Source organism: Electrophorus electricus, chromosome 26 (assembly GCF_013358815.1).
Source record: "Electrophorus electricus isolate fEleEle1 chromosome 26, fEleEle1.pri, whole genome shotgun sequence".
NCBI classification, from domain to species: domain Eukaryota; kingdom Metazoa; phylum Chordata; class Actinopteri; order Gymnotiformes; family Gymnotidae; genus Electrophorus; species Electrophorus electricus.
In genome coordinates, this window is record NC_049560.1 from 1,186,082 (window position 1) to 1,198,241 (window position 12,160).

The 12,160-nt window shown below is 39.6% G+C and overlaps 2 protein-coding genes across 3 annotated transcripts; one reads left to right on the forward strand and one right to left on the reverse strand.

The window, feature by feature from the left end:
- The first annotated feature begins 511 nt into the window (after nucleotides 1-511).
- plvapb (plasmalemma vesicle associated protein b) lies at nucleotides 512-3,110 on the forward strand. Its single transcript, XM_027005531.2, has 5 exons — nucleotides 512-1,068; nucleotides 1,284-1,347; nucleotides 1,430-1,974; nucleotides 2,103-2,213; nucleotides 2,445-3,110. Exons 1-5 carry the CDS (start codon nucleotides 682-684, stop codon nucleotides 2,451-2,453), a joined length of 1,116 nt encoding a protein of 371 aa, XP_026861332.2. The 5' UTR covers nucleotides 512-681; the 3' UTR covers nucleotides 2,454-3,110.
- gtpbp3 (GTP binding protein 3, mitochondrial) lies at nucleotides 2,761-11,643 on the reverse strand. Of its 2 annotated transcripts, none has more exons than XM_035523312.1 (9): nucleotides 11,392-11,643; nucleotides 11,023-11,280; nucleotides 10,837-10,923; nucleotides 10,417-10,619; nucleotides 7,859-7,931; nucleotides 6,741-6,884; nucleotides 5,389-5,554; nucleotides 4,621-4,917; nucleotides 2,761-4,532 (listed from the first exon to the last, which is right to left on the reverse strand). In XM_035523312.1, the coding sequence occupies exons 2-9, from the start codon at nucleotides 11,132-11,134 to the stop codon at nucleotides 4,301-4,303; spliced, it is 1,314 nt and encodes a 437-aa protein (XP_035379205.1). In that variant the 5' UTR covers nucleotides 11,135-11,280; nucleotides 11,392-11,643; the 3' UTR covers nucleotides 2,761-4,300. The 2 variants fall into 2 exon arrangements, with proteins under 2 accessions (XP_035379205.1, XP_035379204.1); XM_035523311.1 differs by having other exon boundaries at nucleotides 11,023-11,309.
- Nucleotides 11,644-12,160: the final 517 nt, after the last annotated feature.

Sequence of the window (12,160 nt, forward strand, 5' to 3'; positions counted from 1 at the left end):
GCTTTATTATTACCAATATTAAAGAACATCAAGGTGTCCCCATCTGTCAATTGACATTTACCTGACACTTTTATCCAAAGTGACTTATAATTATGAATGAGTACAACTTGAGGGTTAAGGGCCTTGCTCAGGAGCCCAACAGTGGCAGGTCTTGAACCCACAACCTTCCAATTAGAAATCAAGTACCTTAACCACTGAGCTACTGCTGCCACTAAGGTAATGCTTTTTAACAAATGCAATGTGTTATCATATTTTTCCAAACTAGTACTGCTAATACTAAGATTGCCAGCCCACTTTACCATGCCTCAGGCTTGAACAGTTACATTCATAGGATGTGATAGCAGGGCACACTGCCGGATGAAGGTGTTTCAATCTGCTAATCTATGCAGCCCAGTGTGAAGTGCAGATGACCTCAGGAGACATGCTCAGAGGAGGGTCAGGCTAGAGCTGCTTTGCAGGAAGAGGGCGCACGCCTATAAAAGCTCAACAGCGATGCACAATCCCTCAGGAGTGTTTACAAGTCTTCTTGACTAATGCTGCTAAGTGTAACTGCTGAGCACTTGCTGAAGCAGGAGGCATTCGACTGCATAGTAACATAAAAACGTTTGGAGATCTGGGTCTTCAGACAATATATTTGCAGGTCTCCTTGGCTGAAAAAAGGAACACTGAACTTCAGCAGATATGCACAACAGCAGCTACTCCCGGCCCAAGTTTGTGCTGGAGGCTAAGGACATTCACAAATCAAAGGGGAAAAGCTGTGGATATTATCTGCGGATGGTGTTCTTTTTCTCCTCGCTAATACAGACACTCATCATAGTCAGCCTGGTGCTTTTCTTGGTGTACGGACGACCAGAGAAGACAGTTGAGGAGCAGAGGGTGGAGGAACTGGAGAATGGCTTCAACAAACTGTCCAAGGACAATACCGCACTGAGGAAGGACAAGGCCAACCTCACCAGCCTTCTGAAGACAAAGACGGCGGAGAAGGATGCAGCCGATAAAAGGCTAAAAAAGTTTGAAGACGATCTAGCTATTGCCAAAGCAAACAGCACAAAACTTCAGCAGGATTTAGTAAGTACTTATAAGATTTTAAAATTAATTTTAAATTCTAATAAAATTTAAGGTTTTCAGATGTCACTGGTTTCCTATACAAGTTTTTTTTTCACTTTAAATTGCACATCAAAGAGTTATCAGATCCAGAAGACAACATGGAATTAGAGAATAGTTTAGCAATTGTTCAAATATATATGCCATTTTTGTTTCTTTTGTGTCATTTTTAACTTCAGCTTTCATGCAAATCACAAAGACCATTAGGCAGGGCAGGTCCCCTTCCAGACAACACTTCAAATGGTAAGTCATGATGAAAGTAAATAACACTTGGTAAATAACTGTAAAATTTTTTTAGATGTAATACTAAGCATTAACTTTTCAGGACTCACAAAAATCTTGCAAGATCGTTTGGAACAGCAGTCCAGGACCCTGCAAAACTTTAGGTTTGAAATGGAAAGTGTGGTGAAAGAGAAGAATAAGCAAGAGATGACGGCAATGAAACTGAAGCAAGAGAAGGATGACCTGAACTCTGAACTCCAGCTTTATATGAAGAAGTGCAAGGAGGACTTTATAACACCTCTGCAGGGTATCCGCACTGTCACGAGTGCCTTCCTGACAAAGATTGATGATCTCTTTCCTAACGCGTTCACCTTCCACCTCACGTGTACAAGGCAGCAGGAGGAGGCGAGCAAGATCTGTGGGAACTGCACCAACCTGTCCCGGCAGGTGGAGAGAAAGTACCAGAGCTACCTGGACACCATTGGCGAAAAGGTGGCAACCCTCCTGGCCAAGAGCGGCAAGCTGGAGGTGGATAACAGCCGGTTGATCTCAGACCTGGAGAAGTGCCGGCAAGATCGCACCCAACAAATGGAGCAGTGTACAAGGCTGGCCCAACAGGACCAAAAGAATCAGGACAGATTGCAGAGGGTAAGGAATATTTTATAATTCACTTAGGAATTGGAGAAAGGCATGAACAGGAGTGCACCTCAAGCCATATTGTAGTGACAGCATGTCTTGTTCAGTAGTGCATGGGTTAACTGTTATTTGTTTCACAGCCCCCCCTGTCCATACCCTCTGGACAGGACAGTCCGTGGGATCTGGCCAGCAGAGGCCTTAAACCCCCTGTAATTAAAGCTGCTATACCAGGCAGCAGCATGCAACCAAAGGTACATTGCTGCATCCCTGCACTTTTTAAGAAGCTTTTGCACTTCTTAACAGAGCATGATCTGTTGTTTCTCACAATTTATAAAAGCACATAAGTTGAAAAAATGTAGCGTCCCTCATGAACTCAAGACCCGACAGTGGGTCTTGAAATCATCATATGGATAACATGTGGATCCTGCAGATCAAGTCAAATTTAGAAGTGATAATGCATTGTTTTTTTATCATTTGCACAGGTGAGGTAAGAGGTGAATGCCATGTAATCCAGTACCCAGGCTCATCTGAGGAGAGCACAAAGCATGGAGGTTGTTTTTTGGTTGGTTGTTTTGTTTGTTTGTTTGTTTGTTTTTTGGGGGGGGGATTAGGTTTTTTTATGGGAACTGAAACTTTTAGCCTATAACCATTTGTAAATACTTTTGTTCAACAACTTGTATATATGTGTTAAAAATGTATTTTTAACATGTTTGTAATGATGCTGTGAAAACAATATAGTTGTGTTAGCTCAGCAAAGTATGTGAAGCCTCACTGATAATTATTATGTTTACAACAGCCCAGAATGTTTCCATAGAAACTTCATCATGAGCTTTGTAAAATAATGTGAAAAAATGAATTTCAAACTCTTAATAATTATTAATTAAATTACACAAAGCAAGGCTACCATAAAGCCTGAGGTGTATGGTAAAACTCAAACAATAGCTATTATTTCAGCTGTTATTAAAATATTTATAATTGTGTGTTTTAGTGTATTTGTTTAAAACCACCTGTACGAACAGACTCAATCCTAACATTATTTGTTATTTTGTAGACATACTTTTTAATAATTTTATAGGCATCATAATTTCTTTGTTACAGCATCACTAGTATCATTGACTTACAAATTAATAAAGTTTCATGTTGTTTTATCTGTTCTCTTTATCTTTACCACCTAATCTTTACCACCGAAGCACCTTACTAGAAATTTAATTATGTATCTTGTGACATTCTGAAATCAGGTGATAACAATATTTTATTTTGTATCCAATAAGTCTCTCACAATGCTTTACATTTTTAATGCAGTTGCTTTCTTCACATGTGGTCAGGCTTCTGTAATTTCAGAGGGAATAATGTATTTAAAAATATTCAATACTTTTCACCAGAAAAATTAAATGAAGAAATTACAGACCAAAATGGGCAAATTCTATAAACGGTCAATGTACATCCAATCAGTAAAAGGAAACATAGTTCAGTAATCTATTTCCATAATGCACTGACTTCCTATAACACACTGAACCCTACACAGCATTCTTAAAGAAGGCAAGTGCCAAAGCACAACTCATTCTTCACTGAAAACAATTGTGTTGCAGTGCAACTGAGGAGGCCATCTGCTCGGTGAATCAGAGTACACTGCATGCTTTGCTAGCAGAACATGCTGTGATTCAGTGTGATTAGTGGGACCTTTCTAACCCTTGTGACTCAAGCGGAGGGCCGCGCGCGTCGTGACGTCATTGCGATGAATAGTAGGAAGGAGTACGTGTAGGGCACGCTGTATCTAGCTCCTTTTTGCTTGCACACAAGGCAACACCATCAGAGGGGTGAAAAGTTCAATAAAGGATCATAAATATTTAAATGAAGGTCAGATTGACAGGAGAACAAAGCCCAGTATGGGACTACCATTAGACCATCTCCTTCCTGAGAGGTTGTCCATTGCGTTCAGTGCTTTAACGTAAGGCACATCCCAAAAAAAAAAGTGCTCTCCCAAAAGAAATTTTAGAACAATACACAATCACTTCGAGTTATCTGACACAAAAGGAATTGATTAAGATTTCTGTATGGGTTGCTGTATAATTTTCACTTATAAACACTGGTATTTTTTTTTATATTCCTTTCTTTGCTTGCTTAAATTCATCTCCAGTACTTCAAATATATTCAAAACTAATCATAAACGTGTCTTGCAGCATTGATCTCTCAGACAAAATCAAGGACATTGGTGGAGTTCCTTAGGTTAATGAAATCCTAAACAATCTAGATTTCTAAATGGGGCAGTTGCAATAATTCCAAAACACACAATCACACCATGGATACTCCTGTGAACATTCACCAGTCACACAATACATTATTTCCCGATGCAGAAATCTCTAAAAATCACATCCAAGATTTCTTCAGCGCCCACCTTGCCAGTTATCCGGCCCAAGCTGGTGAGGCCTGAGCGCAGGCCCTCTGCTGCTAGTGCCAGGTCAGTGTCCCTGTACTGATAGTACTGAGCCAAGGCATCAACACACTTTTGCAGATGAGTTCGATGGCGAGTCTGAGTTAAACTTGGGCTGCTCGCCAGTGGGTCTCCGCACCTTGAACAAAAAAAGGAGGGTGGTTAACTTGGTTTTTAATGAGATCAATAAATAATTTTCAGTGTGCAAGACAGACTGTGACACTTACAATGTTTTAATTCTATCCTGCAGTAGTGTCAGGAAATCTTCCAGCCCTTCTTTGTTATGGCATGACAGGATACTGAGTGGAGGCAGACCAGGGTTCTGCTGAAGGACTCTCTGGATGACAGCTATGTGACTTTTAGGGAGGAGGTCCCTTTTGTTAAGAACCAAGAGGCACTGCTCGTCCTTTCTGTTAGGTAGCACCATCTTAAGGTACCTGCTCAGCAAACCAGGCACCATTAGTAGGTCTTGAGGAAGTTGTGCTGTGTCAATCACCACCAGTGTCAGATCTGCCTGCTCCACCCTATAGAAAGCAGAAAAAGCTTATTCAAGTCTCCTGCATATAGCAAACCCCACCCCCCACCAACTACTCTGACTTCACCAAAATGCCCCACTCCTCAATCCGCAAATCCCCAGATATCCCCAAATCTCCCCAATATGAGAGCATGCACTTCCTTAAACCCTTCTTTCAACTTTATGCAAAAAAAGGTTAACAGATTAAGCAGCTGTCTAGGATTTGTATGATTGCACTCATCCTCACAAGCCAATAGTTTATGCTGGTTTTTGAGAAAATTGAATACACAGTTCTAAGGTGCCTAACTTTACATGCATACACTTAGAACAAAGCTTAGAACAGGAAAAGTACTTGAGGCTATATCTCACAACTGGAAAATAAAAAGAATGATTGATCCAACTTATGCCACTTCATAAGGAAAACACTTCAACACTTCAGGATTGCCATATTATTCCCATTTTCCCTGTGAGCAGCTCCTACGTCTGTCGGGCCCGGTGGACACCCTCTCTCTCCACGCAGTCGCACGTATCCCTTAGACCCGCTGTGTCACTCAGCAGGACAGGAAAGCCACCGATGTCTAGAGGCGTCTCCACCACATCTCGCGTTGTTCCTGCTACAGGAGATACGATCGCAGCAGGGCGCTGGCCTGTTGTGAAAAATAACCACCTCACAGGTCAGAATTAGGTTACAGAGAAACTGCCCATTGTATTTGAAGCCGCAATCCGCTTCAATTGTTAAGGAATGAATGTGCAAATAACACACATGATCAAATAAAAGGTTGTATAATAGTGGTGTATTGGTGAGGGCTTGACACTTGTACACCATGTAGCAGTATCAACAGAAAGAAAATGGACTCCGCTCTACAAGTCTGGGCTAGATTAGAAACAATAACAGGAATAAATCAATGAACTGATGAATGTGGGTCGGGCAGGACAGGAAACCCAATGATACCCACCACCCATGAGGACCGCCTACCCCTACCACTCATGATCGCTGCTAATGTCATTACTGCGCTATGCTACCCATAGATAAACTCAACCTTTATCTGCAAGTGTTACAGATAAACTTGAGATCTTCACATAGTGGTTTAGAACCATGAATCCCATGTTTTGCGATACTGTCACAACCTAGTGTCAGCCTGACCAAAAGACTCTGGTTTATAAAATCTTATCTTTGATAAATAAGCAGTCTATCAGTTCCATTTTGTTATTTTTTAAAATAATGAACTAATGATAAATGTCTTACCTCTTCATTGCTAGGTCTGCTTTTTAGGTTTAGTGAAGGCTAAAGTTATGCAAAAGTAGTTCATTTTTAATTGAGCCCTAAGAAGTACACTTCAAACAGAATCATTAAGGCTTAAGTTCAAGACTGACCAATAACTGAAATTAATATTTTAAAATAATAATATAAAACAATAATGGAAAGGGTAGTTGGGTGAAGAGAGAGCATTAAGAAATTCACATTACAGCATCTCTTCACCAAATTAAAGAAGCTTTTTAAGATCATCTTTTGGTTGTGTTTTTATTAAATACTGAAGAAGGGATTACTTATTTGATAAGGATGAATAAAGCTTTGCACTAAAACAATTACAGGATTTCATGTTTAGACTGAGAATAGCTGGCCTTAAATGTTTACTACTTTACTACTGATAAACCACAATAGAATTAGAATGCTTGTCTGAGACAATTGTACTAAGTGAATTACCACAATTACATGGAACAATCATCTACATCAAGTTCTAGGCCATAAGATCACAATTTCAAATGCCAGGCTTAATAATTAAGGACTTCGAACAGCGCTGAATCACATCAACATGACAGGCTGCTACTTACACAGTATGTTGAACAGGCTGCTCTTGCCCACGTTGGTGGAGCCCGCTATGACCACCTGCACTCCACTGCGCAGTCGCTCCCCCTTCCTCTCATCAGACAGATGCTTCTCTACTTCCACCCGCAATTGGGATACAGCCACATCCACTGCATGGATCAAACACAGCGCACTCTGTGTCAAAAAAGCCATAGATGCATGTGTGTCTATTAAGCAGGTCGTCTGTGGGGGTTTGGGGAGTTAGTCACTCAGCTGCATGTGTAGTTGGGAAATCTCTAATTTCAAAGCTTTAAAAAAAAGTCTTATATGTGTGAATTCCTTAATCAGGTATGGTGCCTCACTACTCAAAAAGAGCCACTAGTGTTTAAACAAAAAAAAAAAAAAACACAGCCAATTGCCTTCATCATTGATCTGATGCCTAGAGACCTAGGGAACTTGAAAAGACAGAACAGAGAAAGCACACATAAAACCCACCACATATACAGCAGAGTGTAACATAATTCAAGTAATTTGTTTATACTCTAATCTGAATCATTTTAGATGGTTATTTGTGCTCAAACAATACGAATTTCATCATGCTTTATAAAAATAATCACATTTGTAATTATCAAAATATTATTCATGAGTATTTTAACCAGCTTCAGACCAAACATCAGGCACAGAGTACTGAAGCACAGTATATTTAAAGTATACATTTAGATTAATGATACAGAGCTTCAGCTAAAAAAAGAAGAGAAGCCAGTTCCGTTTCCACAGTGACCTTTAACTGGGCATTAATGCTCATTCACACAGAGGAAGGAGGTGGCCTATGACAATGTTGTTCCTTGACGCAAAACGAGATCCCTAAATTCTCTCGAGAAACACAGCAAAACATGAATACAATGCACATCCAAATAAAACATTTGTAAAGGAAAATGACAGGTCTTTGATATGAGAGTTGAGGACCCAACTTTAGAAAGACTTATGTCTGTTATAGGTTGCACTGGCACTTCCTCGAGGAAAGCAGTTTGTCTCCAATAACTTCACCTTAGGCATGTTTATTTTACTGCAAACAGGAAGTTCCCACAATGCACTATGGGAAAACATTCTCCAGGGGTTTTTGTCTGCAAAGGTGGAGACATACCTTCATATAAGACTCCATCCTCTATGAGATCACCCTCACTGAAGTCAATGAAAGCCTCCACATGTGCCAAACTCTACAATTAAAGAGGAAACATTCCTTATTACAAATTATTAATAAACGTTGCATGAAAGAATTCTTGCATTTTGTCTTTGGTATTGAGGAAAAAAAAAAAAAACTAAAGTAGCAACCACAAAACAAATATCTCTAATAAAAATATTAAAACAGTCATCAAACACTAATATTCCCTATCAAGTACAAAAAGAAGGGCCTACAGATATTTTATATTGGGCGTTTTTCCCAGACAACTCTGCAGTGTTTTTAACAGTGTGACAATAATCAGCATGCCACAGTCAACCACATTTACAGCATTTGGAGTATACTCTTATTCAGAGAAAATAGCATTTATTTATTCTTCAATGAAAACGTCAATATGCACACACCTTAGGAATTGAACCCAAACACTGGTGTTACTTGACGCAATGCTTTGCCTGCTCTACCACATTAGCTACAGTTTTTGATACAGCTTTTAAGGTCCAAGCTTCTGGTCAAAATAGGGTAGGTACAATTCCTGAAACTGATATGTATTATTTAGATAGGCCTTCTTTTTTTTAACCAATCCCAAAATTCAGTTAAACCAGGAGCTGGTCTCTCCATGCAGATGGTCTCTCCATTTCAAAAGCATCAAGATAGTTTAAATGTCACAAAACCCATTCCTTGCACAGACTGCAGGATGTTGCTGGCTAAATAATGTACAAATATTATCTGTTTTTTCACTAGTGAGCTCACACTTTTGCTGAAGAAATACAACTATCCTATCTAAACACTTTCTAAATACCCATCACATGATCAACACTGTCCACTGCCTTATAACTTAACTATAAATAGCTTTAGCTTGGCTTGGGTAAACCTAAATATCCCCTCAATATGTAAACACATTTAAGACTGGATTGATAATGCAATAACCTATTCAAATTATCCATAGAATCCTGAAGAATTTCATGCCCAAAAAAATAAAAATAAATAAAAAGATAGATAATCTCTAGAATCCTGGCTTGCTCAGTCTCTATTAAGAATTTAATTTCTCATTTTTTTTAAAAAACAATAGTTTCATTTAGTATTACGATAGCAAACTTAAACAAGTAGCCTACGGGAAACCATATTTTAGTAAGTTACTCTCAGACTTCTCAAGTTTAAAGGAAACTTAGCCAACAATCATTGAAACATTTTCATCTTATTCTGTCTGGCAATTGAGCGAAAAGATGTTACTTCTGTAGCTGGCAGCATGTGTGCTCACATTTTATTCCACAGTTTAAATGTGAAGATCCTATGACCTCTCTGATCATTTATTAATGGCAGTCTTCACGTTCTTACCCCAAAGACACCATATTTTGTCCAGTTTCATTCTACCCGGGAGAGGTTAACTAAAACTTCAATTTGGCTTCACAGTCACCAATCTGAATTACTGTATTACAGATTTTTAATAGATACACCTTTACTCACCATAGAAACCCCCACCCCACAAACCCTGTCTGGCAGCTGATTATCAGGGAGCTGTTGGTGAAAAATGTAACTGAGCAAAACAGAGAAAGTACCTGCAAGCTTCCAGCCAAAATATGGGTGTTTTGCAGCAATTAAACAAAACCTCAGCACGTACAGTACAAGACTCAATCACTTAGCCAGTGAGTACATTATGTCAACCTGGCGCACACCCAAAGCAGGATTTCCTCTCCCCTGATCCTTGCTCTTCTGACTGAAGAGCTCTGAACATGGACCTTAGCAATCAAACATAAACAATGGAGGAACACGCAGTGGCAAAAGGACAACAACAACCACCACCACCTGGGAAGCACTCTGAAATGTTATAAACACCTCTGCATCTTTTGTAGCAGTGTCACAGTGCATGGCAGTTAGTACTAAATGCTTCACATAATTGATATAAGACAGGGAATATATTAAAACTGTAGTCTCTGAAAGTGTTGACCCTTAAGCCCTTTTTGCCAAGCAAAATTTTCTTTACAAAATGTGCCAGAAAAAAATTTATTTCAAAAAGTACATACAGACATGTGCATGTGCCTGCATTCATAATCCTGTCATAGATCCTTTAGAAGTCACATTTTTAAGATATATTTATACATACAGCGCCATCTGCTGGGGAGCTGTTATATATGATATTCAGTGAAGTTCCTCTAATCAAGGCACTTAGGCATTAATAATGAGATCAGTACCCCTCTGCAGGGCCTATACCACCACTAAACTGCATTGGTCATTCATGAATTGGTAACAATGATATACTGATGCATAATTATTCCAATGTTTTGTACTAATTGTTTAACTTTTCAAATTTATATTAACTCAACAATTTCACAATTTCAATCCAGTCATTTTATACACATGAGAATGAAATACAGCAAATTAATCTGCAACCACGTTTTGCATACAATCCCTTGTGCCTACAGTCAGGTATTCTCTGTAATGCTGTACACAGGACCAGCTTTGATGTTTTGATCTGTGCTATGCGTTTTGTCTGGCTTGCAACGTGTTGCATACTTTTCACATACTTGCTTAAGCTGTAGACTCCAGTCATTATAGAGCTGACCCAGGTCCCCTGCCATCTGCCGGAGTGCTTGCCTTCTCTGAGCCTCTGTCTCAGCATGGATCAGGTCACCCATGCCCTCTACCTCAGTCAGGTCCAACTTCCCAGCATGGAAAGCCCGTCGGGTGAATTCTCCGGCCTCTGCAGGCCTCAGCCTGGGGAGACTTCCTGAGGTACAAATGAAGAATAAAATGAAGAATCGGTTAAATGATTAATGCTAAGGAGACATGTGGAAGAAATCTGTCACGGCTGTATTACGCATACATTCCCAAGCATTCAACCATTGATTTATTTTTTTTTACCAGTTCAGGCAGAACATCATGTTAAAATGAAAATACACAATGAAAGCATGAGAGACAAATGGAAACGTGATGGAAATACTTACCGAGGGCTTGCAAGATGCCATTAATAACAGCAGGTCCTCCATGTATGTGAAACTCTACACTGTCTTCTCCAGTGAAGCTATGAGGGCCTGAAGGAAGCCATTATAAAATAAATCCCCTGCCAACACTACAAAAGATGACTGAATCTCATTAAATGTTGATGACAGACCCGATCACTGTAAACAAACCTGGAAACCACAGAACCAATCCGCGGTCCAGTAGCTCCTTGGAGTGAGGGTGTAAGAGCCTGCGGAGAAGCGCGGTGCGAGGGGCGGGAAGGCGTCGTGTTAAGCCGGCCATACTGCGGAGAGCATCCACTGAAGCAGGTCCACTGACCCGAACTACAGCCACTCCACACCTGCCTTGACCTGACGACAGCGCGAAGATAGTGTCCTCGGAGCTGGCACTTTTGCATAGTCTTCGAAATGGGAAGGGTTTTCGGAAGACTACGGGAAACATATAATCCACCTGTAGCCTAGAAAGAATTGTGTGCGTGTATATATATAATCTTGGGCTGTAATATAATTAAACGTATTTGACAAATATATTATACAAACCTTGTTACATTTATGAGGAGTGCACTTCTCCAACCGGTAACAAAAAACATGGTAAACTTGCAGTAGCCTTCCCTGCTAAAGGTCTGAGACTATTTGTGGTAGATTAACCGGGACGTTTACGCCTAGTCTGTAATTTAGATTTCCATTAAACATTGTTTCGCTTTTCAGATTGTATGTTCCAAGTCAGGAATCTAACAGAAATTGAACCTGTACTTTGTCATTTTCTTGTCGATATCTTCCACTCACACGTGAATTTTGAGACCTGTTTTCTGTTTAAAACTCCAATCAGCCCCTTGTTTATATTTTTGGACGAATTTCATTGGTTTACGTTGTCAACTATGTAAATCTTATAAACCTGCAATTCGCCTTCATGCCATCAATCAAAGGAAATCCTCCTCCTGTGCGTTCTTATATTGTCTCCGTGTTGCAACACAAATTATGTGTATAGAGAGGTCCTATTCACGCAGGTCAAAACTATAGAATAATTTTAATACCAATAAAATATGTTTTGTTTATCTCAAAAGTCATTTTATGCCTGCGCGTGATTGCCTTATATGTATTCACTTTGTGATTTTTTTTATCTCGGTTTTTATGCTTTACGTCTCAATGTCTCATATACATCTCCTTAGGACACTTAAGCAATCCTGTTCTGTAGTTCATTGCAATCTGTTGTAGCCTAAGCATTAGCCTACATGGGAATAAGGTTTGAATATGTTGCTGCAAGACGACCTTCATAGTACATTTATATTTTAAAAATCCCATTACAAAA

What these genes read in the sequence shown, in the direction of transcription:
- plvapb (XM_027005531.2), top strand. Translation starts at nt 682, where the DNA reads ATGCACAACAGCAGCTACTCCCGGCCCAAGTTTGTGCTGGAGGCTAAG. An exon ending in CAAAACTTCAGCAGGATTTA is followed by an intron (nt 1,069 to 1,283) that starts GTAAGTACTTAT and finishes TTTTAACTTCAG; the next exon opens with CTTTCATGCAAATCACAAAG. An exon ending in TCCAGACAACACTTCAAATG is followed by an intron (nt 1,348 to 1,429) that starts GTAAGTCATGAT and finishes TTAACTTTTCAG; the next exon opens with GACTCACAAAAATCTTGCAA.
- gtpbp3 (XM_035523311.1), bottom strand. Translation starts at nt 11,441, where the DNA reads ATGTTTTTTGTTACCGGTTGGAGAAGTGCACTCCTCATAAATGTAACA. An exon ending in ATTGGTTCTGTGGTTTCCAG is followed by an intron (nt 10,924 to 11,022) that starts GTTTGTTTACAG and finishes GGCTTCCTTCAG; the next exon opens with GCCCTCATAGCTTCACTGGA. An exon ending in CAGCCTGTTCAACATACTGT is followed by an intron (nt 5,555 to 6,740) that starts GTAAGTAGCAGC and finishes TTTTCACAACAG; the next exon opens with GCCAGCGCCCTGCTGCGATC.